At 37.2% G+C, this 22,226-nt stretch overlaps 2 protein-coding genes and 2 long non-coding RNA genes across 6 annotated transcripts; 2 read left to right on the plus strand and 2 right to left on the minus strand.

Moving 5' to 3' along the window:
• Positions 1-3,320: 3,320 nt before the first annotated feature.
• LOC128020952 (uncharacterized) lies at positions 3,321-7,083 on the plus strand. 3 transcript variants are annotated; one of them, XR_008185444.1, is made up of 3 exons: positions 3,321-3,461; positions 5,343-6,009; positions 6,213-7,083. It is a non-coding gene; the product is annotated as an uncharacterized LOC128020952 (long non-coding RNA). The 3 variants fall into 3 exon arrangements; XR_008185445.1 differs by lacking the exon at positions 3,321-3,461 and having other exon boundaries at positions 5,185-5,578; positions 5,666-6,009; XR_008185443.1 differs by lacking the exon at positions 3,321-3,461 and having other exon boundaries at positions 5,170-6,009.
• On the minus strand, positions 6,491-13,295 carry LOC128020950 (dolichyl-diphosphooligosaccharide--protein glycosyltransferase subunit STT3A). Its single transcript, XM_052607780.1, has 18 exons — positions 13,160-13,295; positions 12,361-12,483; positions 12,216-12,276; positions 12,014-12,135; positions 10,918-11,063; positions 10,738-10,828; positions 10,007-10,113; positions 9,736-9,900; positions 9,457-9,637; positions 9,160-9,315; positions 8,748-8,839; positions 8,513-8,668; positions 8,241-8,429; positions 8,025-8,141; positions 7,835-7,937; positions 7,515-7,703; positions 6,951-7,066; positions 6,491-6,858 (listed from the first exon to the last, which is right to left on the minus strand). The coding sequence occupies exons 2-18, from the start codon at positions 12,446-12,448 to the stop codon at positions 6,820-6,822; spliced, it is 2,118 nt and encodes a 705-aa protein (XP_052463740.1). The 5' UTR covers positions 12,449-12,483; positions 13,160-13,295; the 3' UTR covers positions 6,491-6,819.
• Positions 8,594-9,903, plus strand: LOC128020953 (uncharacterized). Its single transcript, XR_008185446.1, has 2 exons — positions 8,594-8,692; positions 9,142-9,903. It is a non-coding gene; the product is annotated as an uncharacterized LOC128020953 (long non-coding RNA).
• Positions 13,296-14,090: 795 nt separating the features above from the next.
• On the minus strand, positions 14,091-20,397 carry LOC128020951 (etoposide-induced protein 2.4 homolog). Its single transcript, XM_052607781.1, has 11 exons — positions 20,215-20,397; positions 19,436-19,566; positions 18,046-18,191; positions 17,895-17,955; positions 17,738-17,804; positions 17,528-17,652; positions 17,002-17,121; positions 16,794-16,905; positions 16,589-16,700; positions 15,698-15,772; positions 14,091-15,604 (listed from the first exon to the last, which is right to left on the minus strand). The coding sequence occupies exons 2-11, from the start codon at positions 19,475-19,477 to the stop codon at positions 15,442-15,444; spliced, it is 1,023 nt and encodes a 340-aa protein (XP_052463741.1). The 5' UTR covers positions 19,478-19,566; positions 20,215-20,397; the 3' UTR covers positions 14,091-15,441.
• Positions 20,398-22,226: the final 1,829 nt, after the last annotated feature.

Here is a 22,226-nt window from a genome sequence, read left to right on the forward strand (position 1 = left end):
GGTCCGTCTGATTATAATTTCACGAAGTCATCTGAAGCCATTCCATAGCTTAATGTGAGGTACAGAAGACTATTTACATCATTAAATTAAAGTTTACGGAAACTCGTTTTTCCTCGTCAATCATTCTCCATTCAGTAACATTATTCAAACAGCGCGCGCCTCGTGCATGGTAAAACTCTCTTCAATATATGATATATTCACATTATAATGCTCGATCTGTAGATAAAAGCCTGTGGATTTGCATAAGATGACTTTATTTTGTGTATTTGTATTTTATGTTTGTTGCTGTTTTTAAACGACTCGCTACCGTGTGTAGTGATAGATCACGGACACATCACAAGGACTATGAAAAGGCATCAAACACACACTAACTGGAATTTAAAACTGTGAAGAAACAAATGATCAATAAACTGTTGGACAGATATACATTAGGATTTGTGCGCTCGACATTTCTTCGCTTTGTGCCGTGAACTTTTAAAAGCGCACTTGAGCAGCGCAGCGCTGCACACTGTGACTCTATGTTAAAGAAAACAGTCCGCTCCCCGTCCATAGCAACGCTCTGTTTATGGCAATGGTGTGTTCTACTTCGCAGCGGTCTGTTATCAAGAAATAACAAACCGCATTCTACATTGGGATTCAACCAAGCCATGTAATAAATGCTAATAACATAATACTTTTCCTGGTTCACAACACAGTATTCAGTTCTATTTGCTCTATTTCATTTAAATTCTATATAAAGGCTGTTGTTTGTGCCTCTTAAACTCTGGTGTCAATTAAAAATGTTTATTTTATGGTCAGTGAAAATCACTTTATCAGTCTTTTTATTCAGCAAGTTCATCAGTGTGTGTTCGTTGAACTGCACTGCCATTCAGCTCAGTGGTATCATAATTTTCCTGTTAGACATCAAACATGGAACTCAGCTCAAGAACTCAAGGTCTTTTCTTGTCATTCTGTACATGTTGCCACATAAGAACGAAATACTTACTCAGGGCCAGCAGCGTAAAAAAGATAATTAACATACAGCATACATAGAATAATTAAAACATAATTTAATAGACTAAAAAATTTAACAATAACATAGTAGATTTAATACGTACAGTATAGTTACAAGGTAGTCATTAATTTCTGTAGGCCTTACTTAAAACGGTCAAAGGGGCCTCCAACCAATTTAGCTTAGGGCCCCCAAAGGTCTAGGGCCGGCTCTGCTTTACAGTTACATATTCTATTCTGATAGAAGATATAAATGACCAGACGCCCAAAATATAAATATGTGAGGTAGAATATTTATAAATCACACACTATAAATATATAATAAAGAAGCAGAAACAGATAGTTGCAGTAAAATAAGATATTTAATAAGTTGAAGAAACAATTTATTATAATTTGTGACATATACACTCTGGTTCTCTCTCTCTCTCTCTCTCTCTCACACACACACACACACACACACACACACACACACACACACTCTTCTCCCTCCCTCTCCATCACACACACACACACACACACACTCTCTCTCTCTTCTGTGACTGTTGACACCTGAGGAGCTTGTATTGCTGAAGCTTGGCGGATCACCCTCTCTGCAGCTCTCAGCACCTTATAATAAGCAGTGTTGGGTATAGTTACTTTGGAAAGTAGTTAGTTAGGTTACAACGTTACCATCAATTAAAAGTAATCAGTTATGATACAGCGTTACCTATTCATAAAAGTAACGCGTTAGAGTACTCATGCGTTACCAAAAATTAAAAGCAGTTCGCAGCGGCTCACACATGACAGACACAGCCCCCGCCCCTTTAAATGCACCTAGAAGTCGTGACTCCCGACAATGAATAACGTCAGTCATCCGACTAAATTAACACTGCAGGATAACAATAACAGGAAAGACAGTCAGCAATCGGCTATTCCACATGGCGTTTTATTTATTTATTATCACAGAACATATTATTAATCAAAATTCGCACCTAACGTTACCCAGCCCCGGTAGCCTAGGCTACTGTATATTATGAGCACCACAAGATAACTCCTGATTTTTCTTTAACTTTAAATAATGCAGTTATCAAAGTACAAGTATGCTTACTTGTAAACACAACCTTAAACAGGCTTGCAGATTTAAATCCATTTAGAAATGATGAACAACCAGCCAGCCAATGATCTAACAGAAATTAACATCTGCCTGTCAAACAAAAATGATAACAAACCGAATTAAATCCTTCACTGCCACACAGGCAAATGACAAATCGCTTAATAGCCGAACTAATTATTATTAAAGTGTCACTCACAGTCACAAGCCTAAATTCGCTTTAACACAGTCCTCTTACATTTACTCTTCAAAGTAGTGATTACAACGTAGCGTTAAATTTGAGGTAGAATTTTTGGCGGTCGACAGAAGCTTTTCACCAAAGCAGATTGTGCATTTTACCGTTATGTTCTTTTCTTTTTCGTTGACAAATTGAAAATAATGTGCGTACTTCCATAAACCAAACGCTGTCCTCTCTGCTATCTTGCCGGGAGTTCGAGAGAAAAAAAAAAAAAAAAAAAAAAACCCACTCGCACACACACACAGGGTCAGGCGCAGGGCACAGACGCATCACAGCCATTGACTTTACAATCACAGAGCTTCGGCTCCGCTGATACATCCGCAGGTGGCACAGTAGACCTAGGACTACTGTCTGACAAAAAGCAGGCTGCAGTCGGGATTTTCCTTTCCTTAAAATAACGGATTACTTTTTTAAAAAAAAATAACGAAGTTACTGATTACTTACGCACGAAACTAACGCGTTAAGTTACAAATTTCAGGAAAAAAGTAATTAGAGTACTCTAACGCGTTACTTTGTAACGCGTTACCCACAACACTGATAATAAGAATACAAATAATGCATATTTATTAGCGCTTTACACAGTACTCAAATACACTATACAGAACAGAGAAAATATGAACAAAGCAACCTTAATATACATTACTTGCTGATATCACGTGCGCAAACACAAATAACAGTTATTATGTTCTGTCGAACAATGTATGTACTCAGATTGGATTGTGTTTGTATTAGCACTTAACGTTAGATGTGAAAATAAATTACTTAATGCAACATCCATTATTTCTTTGCTGGGTTTAAGTTTTTTTTTAATGAATTATGTCATCTTTTATTATAAACATGAGTGGAGCATTATTAGAAATGACTGAATGAATCAGAATCAAACGATTAAGTGATTAATGCAGAGATTTTCTTCCTTAGTATTTCTGTCTTGTTTTCTGGTATAAATTAATGCTTTCAAACGATTAATCGCTGTAGAATATGAGCTGGGTCATTCTGTCGTCATTTAGTACAAACACAACATTAGTCTAAGGAGGTGTAGTCTTGTCTCTTGGAAATGCAGAGAACAGCTTTCCTCAGCTTTCCTTAAGGCTGTCCTTTTCCTGTTTGCAAATGGCTAAAAGGGAATAAAAAAGAATACATAGAGTAAGTTCACAGTATGTTCATTGTTTGTTCATGTTCGTTAATGAATTAACTAACATTAACTAAAGGACTAGTATTCTAAAGTGTTACCACTTAATCTTTGTAAATAAGTAACGGTAGTGAAATTAAAGAGAGAAGCTTTAGCTCCATCATTAATCTAGACGGTCAAAGTGCTCACTCTGTATATTGTGCTCATAACATCATTTAGTTTATTATATAAATGGCAATATAAGTTAAAACGTAATAAGAATTAATTTAAACTTTGAATTCTTATAAAGTCTCAGCTTTCACTGCTAAATACGTTAGCGATATCGCTAGCTATTTATTAATACTCTGACACTGGTGGTTAATTAAGCTGTCAACATAATGTTAAAAATGACCAAAAAACATCGAGAAAGAACAGCTGGGTCTTACCTGTGAAAGATAACACCCCGAGATCTGTTTTTATTATCGTGTGACGGTTTGTAGGTGTCCAATCTGTCGATGAGTCAGGTACGTTTTCTTCTGTCCTGATGTGAGTTATGAGCAGTGTTGGGTGTAACGCGTTACAAAGTAACGCGTTACTGTAATAATATTACTTTTTGGTAATATTATTACAGTTTTCCCAAGCTAGTTACTTGCGTTACATTTGCCAGTAGCACCTTCATCACACACAAGGCACACAACACAGAGAACAGAAGGGAAGGGAAGGAGGGCGTGAATGGAACAGTGATTGGTCTGGGTTTGGCACGAGGTATCATTTACCATCACTGATTGGTCGACAGCCGGCAGCAGAGCGGCACGCTCAGACAGATGGGGAAAAATGGAAGCGTCAACAACGGCAAGCTCTTTTTCAGAGGAAGGTTCCCAGCAACAGAAAGCTAGTTTCGACGGGTGGAGATTCAGTAATTATTTTGTAGGAGTGCTCCGATCACGATCGGCCGCTCGTTAATGCGCATCTCAGTAAAGCCGGTTCTCTAATCAGCGGTTTATTCCATCAGGTGCGTGAACCATATGTTCATACAACCGTGCCAATAAACGCTGAAAATGAAGTGGATTTGCGCATCTTCTCAGTTAATAACGGCTCTGTGTAGTAACAGCTGCTCTATGTGAAATCACGCACCTGATGGAATTAACCGCTGATTAGAGAACAGGTGTACTGACGAGCAGTAATATAAGTGAGTTGTGTAAACAGTGATTTATGTGACTTCAATTATTTCTTATTAAACTGAAATCGAAAAGTAAAAAGTATTTTTTGGAAAAACCACATCCTGGTGTTAGTCTTCATATGCTGCTGAATAGTGTTAACACGGATATAGAAAAATAAGGAGTGCAAGAGATTGATTCCTAATGTCAGTTTATTTTTAATTAATACTACAGTAGTTCGGTTCCCTTTACATCTTTAACTACCCGTTAATTTATCAATTGAATGGGTGACCTATCCTCATTAATAGAGCAAACATTTGTCCCCCCTGAGAGAATTGGCAGGAGCCGCCACTGATAAAGACCCTAAAGAACACTCCTCCTTTGTATGTTCTCCCTCCATCTGATGCATCTCAGGCAATCATAGAGTAATTAAGAAAAAAAGATGTAACTAGTAATATAACTAGTAATATAACTAGTTACTTTCTCCAGGGAGTAATAAAGTAAAGTAAGGCATTACTATTTTTGAGAGTAATATGTAATATGCAATATATTACTTTTTTGAGTAACTAGCCCCAACACTGGTTATGAGTGTTGCCCGCTCCAATATGGCGGCGACGTTGACGTGCGGTCGAGTGGGCAATGAGGCGTCTATGTATGTATATGTCTATGAGTTGGACACCCTATGGTTGGACAACCTCCTAGAGTCGGTTTGCGATGAATAAAAACAATTGTTGGTTTATTTTAATTTTTGTGATATAGATTTCTGATAGAAGCTCTCGGAGACCTGGACTCCAGTCTGAAGAAACTCAACTCCAGGTAAGGTTGGAAAAAAGGTTAAGGTTTGGGTCAAATGTTTTTCCTTCATGCAACTCAGAGGTCCTTCCAAAGCTCTTTGAGAAATGGAAGATCACCCGGTTGACTTTCAAGGTTGTTACAGAGCCATATAGTCTGAGTATAGACAATGGGGTCATTAAGTTGGCATAGGAATATGGAGTGTAAGTTATTCCAAAGATTTCTCACACTCTCTACAACATTGACAGGTAATTGCTATTATTTGTAAATCAAATTTTATATTTTAAAAGAAGACTTATTGACGAGAACAACTGCAAGCCTCCCATGACTTACGTTCACTTCTGTGGAGAAGGCCATTGGTCCTCCTAAAAAACCTGTTCCAACCAAAGAGGACATGAAAGGTATCTTTTTGGACATCATGCGACGAGAAGAGAGACTGTAGCTGGGTTTTCTTTCCTCAGTAATGCCTCTTTCCCTGGAAGATGTGTCCACTTCATTTTCTGTGGACCATGAAGAGGAGTTTGGGATTCCAACTCTTGAAGATCTTGGACTGGATACATAATCCTTAGGACCAGATCTGTTCCCGGTGGGTGAACAAGCTCTGCACAGACAGGATGGGCACATGCAGAGAACGGTACATACCCCAACACATCTGTGCATTACATATAAATTTATAAACCCTACAAAGCCTGTATATTTTATATAGAAATTGATTTTTTATTTTATTTTATATAATGGTTTGAATGGTTAAGCATAAGTATCTTAAATTAAGCAAATATTAGTTTTGAAAAATTCACAACAATATAATTTTTATTCATTGATTTTGTCTTTTTGCAGGTGTGGGTGTGCAAGCTTAAAACAAACACAAACATTCCTCAACTCCATGAGCCCCAGCACCACCGTCCTGAGCCCATACATCCGATCCGGCTGCTCATCTGGATGCACCTTCTGGTGGTGCAGTGATATACATACTTTCAGCTCATTAAAATTGGCAGCTTGGTTTTTGGACTGACAAGTCGAGAACTCTTGAGGATGTAGATATTAGTGGGCCCGGTCCTGACTCTAACTTCTGCATACATGTGATTTTAATAATTAAAAATAATGACAGTGATCAATTTAATCCCAGTCACTCTTTTATTCACCCATTTAAAGACAAATCAAACAGTTATCTGGCCTGCTGATTGCAGAAATGATTTATGAACATTATTCTCACCTTTTCAGGTGATTTGACATCTTCTGCCCCCAGTAAACATCACATTTGACAATCAAATTTAAAAAACAAACCAAGAAAAAAAAAAAGGTAAGAAAAGAAAATCTCTTTCAGCAATTACAACAAAAGTATAAAAAAAATCTTCACGCTTTCCCCTCAGATCATGGGATGGGGCCCGCAGACGTTCAGTGCTGTGTGTTCAGAAGAGGGGGTGCGATTTTGAGTTTCTGGGTTTTACGTTCTTGAGAGGCCACGGTTGTCAAGGTCTTTGACCTGTGGAGGTAAAGCAGGAGATCATCAGTTGAAATTCAGATGGTTTAGAAGGACAATAACGGTTAAATATACACAGGTGAGTTAAGATGTACCTTGTATATCCTGACAAGCCAGTGCTCTGTAGTATACGCTTCCTCCAGCACATCCAGCTCAAAGTCCTTGTTGCCAATCTCAGCATTACGAACCCTGTCGTAACCGGGAGGTCGCTCTGGAAAAAAAAGAAAATGTAGAATTTAATTCTAGTCATCACTAATTTCTTAGTTTTTGTTGTTCAAAACCTGAACTAAAAGTCAACACGAAACAGCATTTGCAACTCATTTTACTTCCATAATATTAGTTATGAAGCTAATAATAGTAAAATATTGACTAAAAATATTAAATAATACTCAAAATAATACTAATTAATTTTGCTGTTATTGTTAACTAAATAGAAATAGAATAGCTATGAATAAAAGCACATAAAATTACAATTTGTTTTTAATGAATATAAAATAAAAGTATCAAAACATACACACATATACATACATACACACACACACATATATATATATATATATATATATATATATATATATACACACACACACACACATACACATATATATATATATATATATATGTATGTGTATATATATATATAAAAAACACACACTTACTGGCTTCAGTGTAAACCTGGCCGAAGCGATAGTAGCACATCTTGTACATGAGGCAGTTGAGCAGGACGGGGGACCCCTCGCGGTCCACACGGAACTCTCCGGTGGGTGTGTAGTAGTCATGTTCCTTTATGTGCCTCCCTGTGTCCGTGCTGCCCCCGATCCGGACCATCCACAGGAACTTATTAATGTCTACACAAACAAATACACAAACATACTCATTTGTACATGTTATTTAGGTTTAATCCAATCCAGATACTACAATTCAAACATTAAGAACCACAAAGCCGTTTCCGTGGGTCAAAATAAATCCGAGCCCGTACCGTCAGATGAATATCCTGTCAGTCCACCAAAGATCACCAGGACGTAACTAACATCCAGTTCTCGCATAATCTCATAGGCTTTCTCCTCAGTGGAGGCCATGGCCTGCAAAGGTTAAAAACCAAAGTATAAAAACTGTAAACAGCGAAACGATATTTTAGTAGTTTAAAATATATAAAGCAACATCCTCACCTGACCCACTCTGGAGATGTGAGTGTTATTCCAAGTGTTGTTGTCAACCAGAATCGTTCGATTGGCCATCGCTGTTATTTGATACCCATAATCCCACCACGACATGACTTTAGCATCCTGTACACGCACAAAAATAATATGAGAGGAGCAAAAATGTTTGGAATCAAAAGCAGCAGGATGTTTATGAGGGTCAACAGCATGCCGGATCTCACTGACCTCTGGTGTGTTGTGTCTGAGCCAGTAATACGCCTCTCTGAAGTCATCGAAGATGATGCGGCTGCCATCACCACCGCGGGCGGAGAGCACGATGGACGGGGAGGAGTACGCCTCGCTGGTCACCCAGGTGGAGTGGAAGGTGTATGTGATGAGGAAAAACGCCATGACCAGAATCATCCCGCTTGCCACCTACGGACCAATCAGAGCGGCGTATCACTGAGGGAACCAATGACGTAAGAAAAGCTAAGAAAGATCAAGAGCATTGATCGTACCTCATTTTTGATTGGGTAAGTGGAGTCCTGCTGCTTCTTGGACTTCTTGTCCGGTCGACTGACATCCAGGTTCTTCATGTAGGTGGTGAGGACCTGAGAAACGCCGATGCCAGACAGGATGCACATGACGGGAGCCAAGACTAACATGAGACGCACCTGAGCAGAACAGATAAAACTAGGGTCAGGGCTTCCTTTTTAAAAGAATCTTGACTAATATGAAGTAAAAGGGTTTTACCATCACAGCTGAGAAGTACATGCTGGTGACGCCATACATGATGATGAAAATCGTGGCATCAGAGAGGTTGTTAAAGCAGTAATAAAGGCCAACTGGAGAAACAACAGATGCAGATTATTTTAGCATTATTTATACACCATTATAGTATTTATTAATATTTTGACTTGCTTTATTTTTATATTTTTAGTTTTCAATTTAATTTTTAGCGATTTTGTTATATGCCTGTCCCTTTAATTAGTTTTTCTTAAAAAATATTTCTATTTAGATTTATTTGGTTTCTTAAGTAGTTTTACTACTTCAATGTAAGCTTATTGTATTTTAGTTAGTTGCCAAGGTGATATTTCTAATTTTCATTTATTTATCCAATATTTGTATTTTATTTTACAAAAACAAGCACAGGAAGGTGCTGTACCTGGAAACATGAAGACCAGAAGCTGCAGGTCAAAGTAGTAGGAGGACCAGGTGGTGGGCTGGTGCTCAGACACAGAGGCGATGATGGGGATGTTGTTCTTGGCGTAGGATGGATCCAGCAGAGAGTAAAAACGGCCAGTCCAAGGTGAGATTTTCCCTAGCATAACCCAATACAAAAACAAACTATTTAGGAACAATACAAAAAAATATATATTTAAATGGCCATAAATAAATACTTACATATTATATATTTATATTAAAAAGAAATAAATATTTAACGGGGAGAGTCTCTTCTAACCTGTCAGCATGAGCACTCCACCTGCAGAGAGCAGGATGATACCGACCAGCGAAATGACGCTCTTGAACAACACTTCAAACTGCTGCGTGTTCAGTTTGCTCCGCAGGTAATCGACAAAGGCGTGAATCTGACACAGGCCAAACACCCCGAATGCAGCCATGTGTTCAGAGGACTGGACAGGCTGGAGGAAAAGAGAGAAAGACAGAGATTATTGATCTATTTTTAAGATTATATGATAGTAATTTTTCCATTTTTGGTAGGTGACGTTCAGCTCCTCACCTGGAATCCAACAAAAGAGATCTGCATGGAGAGGACGGTGCCCAGGCAGTAGACTGTGCAGTACGCCACATAGATGCGATGAGTGAAACGTCCGGTGAGCATCAACACCAGCACGTGGAGGGGAATGAGGTTAATCAGAAACACATAACCACCCCAGGAGGACACCTGACGCCAGCACACAAAGTTACGGTGTTATTGAAATGATGGATTTTGTGTATTTCAATAACTCTGAAACATATTCCCAATTCAAAGATTCTATCAAATGTCTCACCATGTAAAAATATGCCAGCGCGCACATGGACGACCAATAAATGGAGCCCGTCTTCACTGCTTTGATCCACATGTAGTACGTCAACAGCATGCAGAAAATGGCGATTCCTTTATATCATAAAAAATACTATTTAATATAAATTCATATATGTATTCATTGTTATATTATATTATTAATGTAAATTGTCAAGGATATTTGAAAACACAATGTCATACAAAGAACAAACTATACTATAAATATATTTATCCACACTACCATTCAAAGGGTTTGGTTAAGTAAGGTTTTTTTTTTTTTTTGGAAAAAATTAATCTTATACTCACCTAGGCTTCATTTAATTAAACAAAAACTATATTATTGTGAAATATATATATATATATATATATATATTTTTTTTTTTTTTTGTATAACTCCAACTTTCTTATTATCATCAATAATGATATAAGATTTTAAAAAGTTGCAAATTGTTTTTTTTGTTTTTTTTTTTACAGAAACTGTCACTTTTGAGCAATTTAATCTGTCCTTGCTGAATAAAGTGTTAATTTCCTGCCAAAAGAAAAATCTTACTGACACCAAACCTTTGACCAGTAGTGTATGTTTCAAATAGACATTTAACAAATTCTAAAACTTTTCCTATTGAGACCTTTTTGAAAGCATCAAAAGCATTTTTATAAACCTTTATCATATTGACAAATTTGAGAAACTGAACACATATCTCTGAGACAAGACGGTACCTTCATTGTCATAAGAGCCTGCCACAGAACGGGAGATGTATCCAGGCACGATGGCGATCATGGCGGCAGCCAGAAGCCCTGCACCTGCATCCTGCAACAAAGTGTTACTTCAGTTAGGAGAATTAGCTAGACAAATGATGAGCAGGGGGTGTGACGGCCGAGTGCTGAAGTTCATCTCACCTTGAGCTCTTTTGTGAAGTGGTAGGTGACGATAGCGGTGAAGGAGGAGAAGAGAGGGGCGAGGAACACACACACATTGCGGATGTCGATGGAAATGTGGAAGAAGTGTAGAACGTGATACAAAGCTGCAGATGTGATCATCAACCCTATAGTAAAAAAAAAAAGAAAGAAATACCACACCGTTGCCATGCAGATGTAGCACTGTTTAAAGTGGTTTCAGCCTGTTGCTATAAAGTTGCTAGTCAAAAGAGTCCCTAAATATGGTTTATATTTACACCACTGCCAGTTTTATCATTCATCAGATGAAAAAGTCTAAAATGAACGATACTACACAATTTGCGGGGTCCAATACTAATGGTTAGGGGTGTGTTTAACATTTGTAAAATAATAAGGAAGTGACATGACCATTGCCATCAAGACTAGTAATGTGGCTTCATCAAAGAAACAGTTCTGCAGGTCATTCAAGATGTAGAGAAGATGTATTTATCCATCTGAGCATATTTGGAGAAATGTATCATTACATAATGGATCCTCTACAGTGAATGGGTGCCGTCAGTCCAAAACAGTTCTAAACAAATATATTGCTGGATTTTGATGGGACAGTACAACAGGGGATACAATTTCTTATAGGAGGCATGTTAAGGACTCATTTAATGGCCAGAACCAACAGTCTAAAATGTAAATGTCTTATTGGAGAAATTTTTATATCCACAAACATGCAGCTTTTCACTTCTCAATATGTTCATTGATGGACTAGAGTCATGTGGATTTTTGAGATGTTTTTAATCAGCCTTTGGACAGCACCCATTCTCTGCAGAAGACCAATTGGTGAGCAAGTGATCCAATGCTAAACTTCTCCAAATCTAATCTCATCTACATATATACATATATACATATATATATTTTTTATTTTTTTTTTATGGTGAACTATTCCTTTACCAATATTTTCCAAGACAACATTCCACTAAATGCAATGAACCTTTTATAGCACGAGTGAAGCATTCTGGGGTTTTGGATTTGGCTTTATTCCACAAGTGGCTAAAAAACACATTCTTATATTGCTATAAATTTCGAAATCCGTGTTATTAAGCTGTACCGGGATAGATGGTGCCTCCTATAATCCTCCCAAGTGGATACCAAGCCCGATCATCAAACCAGTTATGGAATTGGTAAAAGCCCTCTTCCGTCAAGAAGCGAGTGGTCCGGTAATTGAAATAACTGCCAACAAGAAAACAGCTCAATTAAACAGGTGTTCGGACTCTGGTGCACTGCAAAAATGACCCAATAGCTGCACTTACGGATCGAACTCATGGATAACACTCTCGAACCGAAGCACAGAGAACAGTCTGGTGGAGAACGCTGGAGGAAAATGACAAGACAGACAGCTTTAGAGGACAGCTGACATACAGGGAGTCTGATACAAAGGGACGGGCATCCACTCACAGAGGATGGCTGCCATAGACAGGATGAGCAGCTTCAGCAGGGTGTCCTGTTTCTCGTAGGACAGACGCAGGAAGCCCAGCTTGGTCATCTTAACACACAGGAGGCAAGACTAACTCTTGATACCTGACAAAACAGCATGTTTATATAAAAAATAGAACAGTTAATAATAATAGTAATACAACTTAAACTATTCCTACATTTTAGGAGAAAAGGTAAAATTTTAGAGCAGCGTAGGATAGGGCTCCTTTAACAACAAACTATGTACAAGCAGTAAGCCACTGGCAGATTTAAACATCCAAATATGATTATGCAATCCTAAAATTTATTTTTACCCTGATTAAAGAGGTTTTGCAAATCTATTAAGCGTCAAAATGAATTTTAGAGGGTAAAATAGTTGAAGAAATGCATTAATCTGCAAATTGTGTTATCTGTTAAAGTGTCAAAGCTTTATAAAATCAGGAAGCGCCAGTTTGTGCACAATTCCTATTCAGAAACCTAACGTTACTTATTAACACTTCACCACACATGTAACCTAACTAGGAGGTAGAGAAATCAATGCAAAGAGTATAAAAGATGCTCATAATACTGTGTTTATCTGATGAACTATTCGTGATTCTAAACAATTAAAGTCTTGATTAGCTCATTAGCTGCTAGCTAACATTACACCTATCTCACACCATTCCAAGCTTTTTTTAATTATACGTAAATGTATTATTTAATGCAAGGGAGTAAATATAATGACAACGAACCTGTATAGTTGCAATAAATAACATCAGAGATTATAAATGTGCAAAATTACCAGTCTTATTCATCGGCGGTTCACTCACTCCAGACCTACCACACTCTCACATACAACCCTCTCTGCGATCAAGCCCCACCTTTCCACGTAGAGAGGGCGCTAATTGGTTCCACGTCACGATTCGGAGAGGGCGCCTTTCGCTGATTGGCCTTCGAGATGTCATTCAAGCGTGTCAAGACTAGTTCCGCATGGCGCTCCAGATATGACGTGTCCTAAAGGGAGAAAAATAAAGTTAGCAATGTGTTGAGTCCATAAAACTCTTAAATTTAAAACTTTAACTATAGAATACCATAACATTTATATGTTATTTTAAATGTTAATTAGAAATTTCATAATGAGTTATGTCAAGTAGTATAATTTTATTTAATGCCATGTCAGCATCTGAGGCAATTTGCATGGCAAAAACTCTTAATTACAAAAATACAATTATCACATAAATATAATAAAAACCAAGCAAATAAACAAACAAAGCGAGCAATGTTGTAAATCATTTTTTTTTTAAATTAACATACTGTATGCTACAAATCTAAAACCTTTTCTGGCAAAATCATACTAAATAAGTACTTACGTGAACTAACTTCATAAAAGAGCTTTCTGCTTGCATTAAAACCGAGACAGTCCAAAAGAATCGGTTTAATAGAAAGGGGGTCTTGCAGAATATGCATAAAGTTGAGTCTTTACCTTTAAACAAAAATGCAAGTCAGTCTTATCTTTCAGAAATCATTCTAATACGCTGATTTGGTTCTAGATATTATAATACATAATTATAAAAATATAAAAAAGCAGTATGAGTTATGGTAAAATATGACTTGTTTCCCAAAAACAACATCTTCAATGCAAAAAGTCATTTTTCATAAAAAAAAAAAAAAAAAAAAAAAACATCTGGCAAATACACAAATGTAAAATATAAAATAAGACCAATCTGTACAAATAATGTACACAGACCAAATTTATTGAAATAATGTAATACTTTTACAAAATGTCACTCACAAATATCCGCCTGTAGGTGTAATACTATGGACTCCAGATGATGATTACAACCCTTTTTAAAATACACACCACCCACACCCCACGAATACAACGACTTAATATGTGCTTCAGTTTCAAATGTTTCAAAACAGGTTCCAGATACTGAACTCCAGGAACAATCACCACAGTAGACATCCACTTGACATGCCAGCATTCATCGGAGACTGGATCCGTGATCATTTAAAGAAAAGTTTCACACGTGTCACAGTTTGCCAGTGTCACCTGACAGCAGCAGGTTCATAAAGCTTGTGCATACTGTCGGAGATCATCCCCGGACCGTTACAGATGACACTGGATCATGTTGACATGGTATTCCCAAAATAAAAATGCATTATAAAAGAAACCAAATAAAAGCAGCTCCCTTTTAAGGTTTACGTTGTTACTTGTTCAAAAAAAAAAAAAAAAAAAAAGAATCCATAATTTAAATCACTCTCATGTCGTTTCCTAACATGACTGACTTTTTTCTGTAAAACACGAAAGGAGAAATTTCAAAGAATGTTCCCATTGCTGTTTTTCATAAAATATAAGGATATAGGGACTTGAGCAACATGATCATACTGCAAAATCTCTTCTTTTGTGTTCCACAAATTAAAGAAACATAAGGGTGAATAAATCATTTAGAACACTGAAGATGTGTAATCAATAAAGTAATGAGCTTTAAAATGTCTAGCAAAAAATTCACAACATGAAACATCCCTTACATAAAGAAGCCTTTCAATTTGATCGTTTTTTTTTTCAGTCTAGTCCACATTTCAGTGCAGAAAAACAAACCACTGGGGGACATTGGGGTCTTTTTCTACTTATCCATATCATAAGTCATTAGCTAAAGCATAGAGCTTAGTGTTAACTGAGAAACAAACTGTCATGTGTCTGGACCTCACAAGGCAGGAAAAGTCATTACATCAAATTAAAAAGAAGGCCATAAATAGATAAAACTCGAGAGTCGAGATAGAAACTACAGGACCTAAAAGAGGAGGGAAGTCAGTTCACAGAAAATGTCCACGCTGAGGTCTTTGTGGTGTCTCTACAAATCACCCAAATGGCACATAACGGGTACAAAAATAGTCACACCAAAAATCATGACCTTGTGTATCAGCACAGGGCGATCCAGTCCCAAACACTGGCCATTCTCATTACTAACCTGTCCCATTCATCCCTCAGAAGAATATCGACAGTCCCTTTCAAATACAGACAACGTAATCTTTTTCCATCCACTCTTTCAAACCAAACTGAGCTGGGAATCTTGAAAGAGGTCACTGGGGGGGCATAGGTCGCTGGCGCGTCGGGGACAAGTGAGGCGAGGACAACTTCTCAGTGGATGTGGAGGTCGTGATGGAGCTCTGCAGGTGCACCGTTTTGTGGAACAGTTTGTTACTGATGAGGACGACCAGGGAAAAGAGGCGGAGCTGGAAATGGCTGCGATGTTGGAAAAACAGCAATGTTATCAGACAGCAATAAAATCTCTTTTTTAGTAAAAGTTACATAAAACAAAGCAAAAAAAAACCTTACTAGAATTTGACTGGGGTATTTGCTTCATTAGCACTGATGATGAAGAGCGGGAAGAGAATAGAGAACAAACAGCCGCTGGAGGAAAGAGTGCAAGATTAGTAGCCACACAGAAATGACACATTATGGGATACTACATATATTCTAGGGATGTCTCAGAGTGATATTAAAACAAGAAAGTTGACATTTATTCACCTTAATGTCGTTCCAAACCTGACTTTCTTTTGTGGATTACAGAAGAAAATATTTTGAAGAATTTTACCAACTAACTAGTTTCGGTTACCATTACCATCGATTTCTACTGTAAGGACCAAAAATATCAAAATATCTTTTTTTGTGTTCAGCAGAAGAAAAAACAGGTTTGAAATGACAGAGTGAGTAGATGACGAAAATTTTCAGTTTTCTCTTTAATCACGATCAGACCAGAAGACGTTAAGTTGAAATGGACTCTGATTAGGGCTGCACGGTTATCACAAAAATCATAATTGTTGATTATTCTCTTGAAATTGTAATTGCGATTATTAAATCACGATTAGCGCAATTTAAACTGAATGTTGTTTATACAATTGTTTGATGCAACTGCCTGCCGTATTTTTATACGAAAATAAACAAGCTGAAAATACTACTGAAAAGCTCAAATGTCAATTATACATCAAATTGGTTTCTTCTTTAAATTATAAAAAAGTAAAAATAGTAATGGTATTGTAATGTTATACTAAAACTAAAATTCAATAATGGGGAGATACCCTTAAGATAAAAAAAAGACATCTTAAGCACGCAGAATAACATGGACTTTGAACGATTAACTGCCGATTTGAACCGTAATTGTGGAATCCATCACTGTAATTGCGATTATAAATTCAATTAATAGTGCTATCCTAACTCTGATCGTACCTTATGATGTATGACGAGGGCAGCGCAGTCAGTAGTGCCATGGGCAAACCAAAGCCAAAGTAATACGGCCAGTTTCTCTCAATGTTTGACAGCCTTTGGTGCATTTCAATTCCTTCAGAAGAGATAAAATGTCAATCAGGAAAGGTTTCGAGTAGATATTCTGATCGTTTGTCCCACTGATTGATCTGAGGAGACACACACTTACCGTGATTAAACCAGCGATATTCAAAGCAGTAAAGCGAGTAGAGCAGAGACATGTGCAGGAGACTGACCAACTGACCAATAGCATCAATGGGAAAGAGACTCACAATCCATCCCTGAAAGACAACAGACATAAAAAAAAGTGCGTTTGAAAAAAGAGAGATAAACAAGCTGAGGGAATCGCAGATGTAAAGATTTCAGCGATCTTCTACCTGAATGAGGAAGAGAGCTTGGAGCAAAAGATTGAAGAGCATGTCTGCAATGATCTTGCTGACACTGGGAAAAGGCTGAGCTTTCCGTCCGGACACTTCAAACGCCAGATCAGCAATGTCCTGCTCGACAAAACGGAACAACAACCACACCTCTACATTTAAAATATCACAAAACAGATATACGTGTATGTAAGTGGAGATGTGTGCTTCTTGAGCAGCGAATCAGCATATTAGAATGATTTCTCAAAGATCATGTGACACTGAAGACTTTGTAATGATGCCTAAAATTCAGCTTTAACATCGCAGGAATAAATTACATTTTAATATACATTTAAAATAGAAAAAATATATATTTTACTACTATAAAGTTATACTTAACCCATAAAGCATGGTAAGATCACTGTGAAGAATGGCTTTATATATATTTTCCCTTATTGCTCTAATAAACTGCCTTAATTACAAGAATGCTGATTTCACGATCAAACCAATAAGTCATCCAATAAAGGATGTTCAAAAAAAGTCTCACCTGGAACCAAATAGCATTAACTATCTTGCTTAGCACAAATAGAGGCAGAACCCAGAGAGCACTGAACACAGATGTCAGAATAAACTCCAGCCAGGACCACACATTGCCGTGTAGCGAAGGGTCACCTGAAACCAGATCAGGACAAGAAGCATAAATACAAAGACAAATCTGGAATATATGACATGAAAGTTATTTAAAAGTGACACATACCTATGATTCTAGCAGTGAGGGACTGCAGCAGTGGGATAAACACCCGATAAAACAGGAACAGACTTAACTGTGAGATAAATGAAATGGGATTATTTCATAGAAATTTAGCATACACACACCGAAGCATAGTTGACCAATAAGAGACAGAGAAACATACCCAAAATACGCCTCCATTCCAGGCACAGCACTGAAAAATTCGACTTGCTAGTTTCGGTTCACTGTATAAAAAAAAAAAAAAAAAAACCTATTTTATCAGGACCGGTAGTATAAGAATAGACTGAATAAATGAATTTGAATGGCACATCTACCAGTCCTGTTTCCGTTCCTCGCTCTGAGCCCGTCTCATCGCCAGGGCCCCGCTCGTTCTGCGCCTCCTCTGCTCCTCCCTCTTCTGCTGGATTCGAGCATCAAGCTTGGAGATGGTTCCAATGCCCAGGATGGAGTCCTTGATTCCCTATATGAAATGGGAAGATTGACACTTTTTCAATAAGAATAAAATAAAATATTATACCAATTCAATAATACATTTTAAAATGTAATGTATTCCTGTGATGCAAAGCAAAATTTTCAGCAGCCATTACTGTAATCTTCAGTGTCACATGACCATTCAGAAATCTTTCTATTAAAAAAAAAAATTAAAAGACAAGCTGAACCAAAACCAAGAGCTTAAAGGGATACTCCACCCCTAAATGAAAATGTTGTCATTAATCACTTACAAACCCATAAAAGCTTCATTAATCTTCGGAACACAATTTAAGATTTTTTGGATAAAAACCGAAAGGCTTGTGACTGTCCCATTGACTGCCAAGTAAAATACACTGTCAAGGTCCAGATATGGAAGACATCGTCAGAATAGTCCATCTGCCATATGTGGTTCAACCGTAATGTTATAAAGCAACGACAATACTTTTTATATGTGAATAAAACAAAAATAACGACTTTATTCACCAATTTGTCTCCTCTGTGTCTTTCCACATTAACGTAGAATCATTTTGTAGAATCTGAGTAGTACACAAGCAGCTTACGCTCTTCTGTGTCAGTCGCGATGCAAGGATGTACTGTTTTCTTTCAAACCAAAGATTAAATATATGTAAATAGCATATCCCAGTGGCGCGGTGACACAGAGGAGACAAAATGTTGAATAAATTCGTTATTTTTGGTTTTATTCACATACTAAAAGTACTGTCGTCGCTTTATAACACTACGGTTGAACCACTGATGGCAGATGGACTATTCCGATGATGTCTTTCATTTCTGGATCTTGAAAGTGTATTTTACTTGGCAGTCTATGGGACAGTAACAAGCCTCCATGCTTTCATCCAAAATATCTTAAATTGTGTTCCAAAGACTGACAAAGCTTTTACAGTTTTGAAACGACATGGGGGTAAGTGATTAATGAAAACATTTTCATTTTGGGGTGGAGTATCCCTTTAAGGTGATGATACACTGGGCAACTTTTTAAAGCAATTTTGCTGGGGCACTTTTCCATTGAGAATGGGCAAAAAATATTATACCTGGATACTTTCGATAGGTCATGTGTCCTGTGTCTTACTTGGTCGCCCAATGAAGGCAACATTGCACAGCAACACTGCTCAAAAAGTTGTATGTGTATCATCACCTTTACAGATGTTGATGTGATTTCAAGTCATAAAAGACATTAAATCATAAGGTTTATTAGATGTAAAATTATGTTCTGACCGTCGCAACATTGCGGACAAACGCTCTGACACTGTCCGTCATCTCCACATCGGCTGCAGAGTCATCAACTGCAGGAGGGGTAACCAGGGGCCAGGCAAGGTCTCATGTCGGGAGGAGGACACGTCTGTAAACTGTTGTGTCCAGAGAAAAAGAACTCTTTATATCTGTGGCTTCATTACATTTTCATGCTTTTATTTCCGTGTTTAGCAATTTGATCTGAAAATTTGATAAAGCAGCTTTGAAAGAACACCCTGATATTAGTCATGAACTAAAATTATAATGCGTCTTCAATTTTAATAGAGAGAACTTAGAAGCTCACAACTGAAATGACATGACATGCACGTTAACAACATGCCCTAATGGAACTCCATGTGACCATGATCAAGGGTCTCACACACACACACACACACACACACACACAAACATATACATATATACATATATATATATATATATATATATATATATATATACACACACTAACAAACATGTTTTTGTAAGATATTTTGATCTGAACTAAAGCTTGGTGTAGATAAAAACATTCCATATCACCAAAAGACAGTATGCTACATCAGGCCAAATAAGATTATCATTATTTCGATTATCAGAAAACATTGTTTGATGGACCAGTTCTCTAGTAAACAACAACAGCAGCATTAGCCACTGGATCATTAGCTGAGCAGCTAACGTTAACTACAGCAAAAATCAGCTTTAACAGATATTAACGGATACTTATAACCATAGAAAACATGATTTCATATCAATCCAGCACATCGTACCTCATGTGCCTGTCTAGGCTAAAATATTCTCTTCACTTGAAGCCTTGGAGTTTCAGACTCTTTTTTTCAGCTCTCAACAAAACAGCATCAGGCCAGCCCAGATCAGCTGCGCATGCGCGAAGCGGTCTGCCGTATGACGGGATTTGTAGTTTTTAGACCACGTTGATTGACAGGAACTACACCGCAAATACCCAGACAGTAAAGGAATAAATACCCAAGGGTCGCTTTCTGTTTGTTACAAAACTCACCGCATAAATGTCAAAAAAAAATATTATTTTTTTACCGCATCCTGTTGGGCACTTTATTTAAGATTACATTTGATATATTTCATAGCTTTTAAATGAGGGGGAAAAAACGTCTGTTTTTAGTAAGAAACAATCAAGCAGATATGTTATTCTTTTTTTAAGCCTTGCGTGCTTTATTTAGCCATATACCGACACTTCAGTTAAGGAAAAACTTTGCACTTATCTTGTATCTTTAAATGTTTTTAATATTTAATATTTTTATATTTGAAATCTTTCAGCTGCGATCAATTCATATATAAATGTGTAAACTAATAATCTCAGCATAAGCAGGGTTGTTTAACTATTTGGTTGCACTGTATTCAAACGTGTCCTTGTTACAGTACATTTGTATGTAGGCTATTAAGTAATATTAAATATCAACATGCTCTTGCTAGGGAGAGTAATAAGACTGTGTTTATCTTGCAGTGATGTGCCATGGTCTCTCCATCAACCAGAGAAAGGAGAGCTACATTTCCAGGGAGGTCTTGATACAGAGTATGAAATTCTCCCCTAATTCCCACATGTGAGAACATTAGCGCTATGTGTGGTCTGTGTACTTTGATCCTGGAATGATCTCACCTTAATGCCTTGTTGGAATTTTATTTACAGTGGCTCAGTGGTAGAGCATTGCATTAGCAGCGCAAAGGTCATGGGTTCAATTACCAGGGAACGCACATAAAGAAAATAAAAAAAATTGTATATCCTGAATGCACTGTAGTTGCTTTGGATAAAAGTGCCTACTAAATGCATAAATCTAAATGTAAACATCTCAGAGAGCTCCTGTTGCCAGTCCTCTGACAATACTGTCGGACTGCTGTTGTGAGGAGGGACTTAATTCCGGTTCTTGTTTCATCCTGGTCTGCATCATTATCTGGGCTCTGCACAGCACTATACATCATTAATATAGATCCTCACTCTTCCATAACAACACAACCCTCCAGCTGTAGAATAAGACTAATATCACTGCAAAATTGAAAGACTTTTAAAATCAGAGTGAGGCCTTGTAAAGCTGGATATGATGTGATTGTGTGAAATTCTAAAAGGTCATGGAATCAGATATATAGACACAGCTGTCCTATAAAATACATGGACACTATCAAAGTGCCTGAACAAAAAAAGAAATCAACAAAAAGCTGAACATCAGTGTTGGACTGCATTGGATTATAGCACATTTGGAATAATAGCAGGGCTTCGCATTCCATGATATTTCTAAAACTTTTGAACATTCAACTTTTTTTTAAGCAGTCTTGCTGTGGACTTATGGAATTATTTGTTTAATTTGTGTCATGGATAATGTTGAGCATGTTGAGATGGACTGACTGAAAAATAAGTTTATTCAAGTTTGCTGTTAGTACACTTCTTTTAAACCAAAATAAGATAGTATGCTTTTAGTTTAGTTTGACCAAGTATACTTGACTTATACTCACAAAAAGTCTAAATATATTTGAGCTATACCCCTTAAAATCCGTGTTTTCATTGCTATACGGTAGAGGGTGCTAGTACACATCTTCTGCACAGAATTTACACTCCACCCCCCACCCCACACCCCCAAAAAAGACACACAAAAAAAAGAAACACCAGATACTAACACATCTAACATTATCATCTGACATGAAACAGCATCAAAACTGTAACTTTATGAAATAAAATGACCGATGAAGAGGTAATAATTACAGTCAAGGTTTGGGGTGTTGATCGACTCCATCTACGTTTTGATTATTATTCTGA

This window comes from Carassius gibelio, chromosome A10 (genome assembly GCF_023724105.1).
Source record: "Carassius gibelio isolate Cgi1373 ecotype wild population from Czech Republic chromosome A10, carGib1.2-hapl.c, whole genome shotgun sequence".
Taxonomy (NCBI): Eukaryota; Metazoa; Chordata; class Actinopteri; order Cypriniformes; family Cyprinidae; genus Carassius; species Carassius gibelio.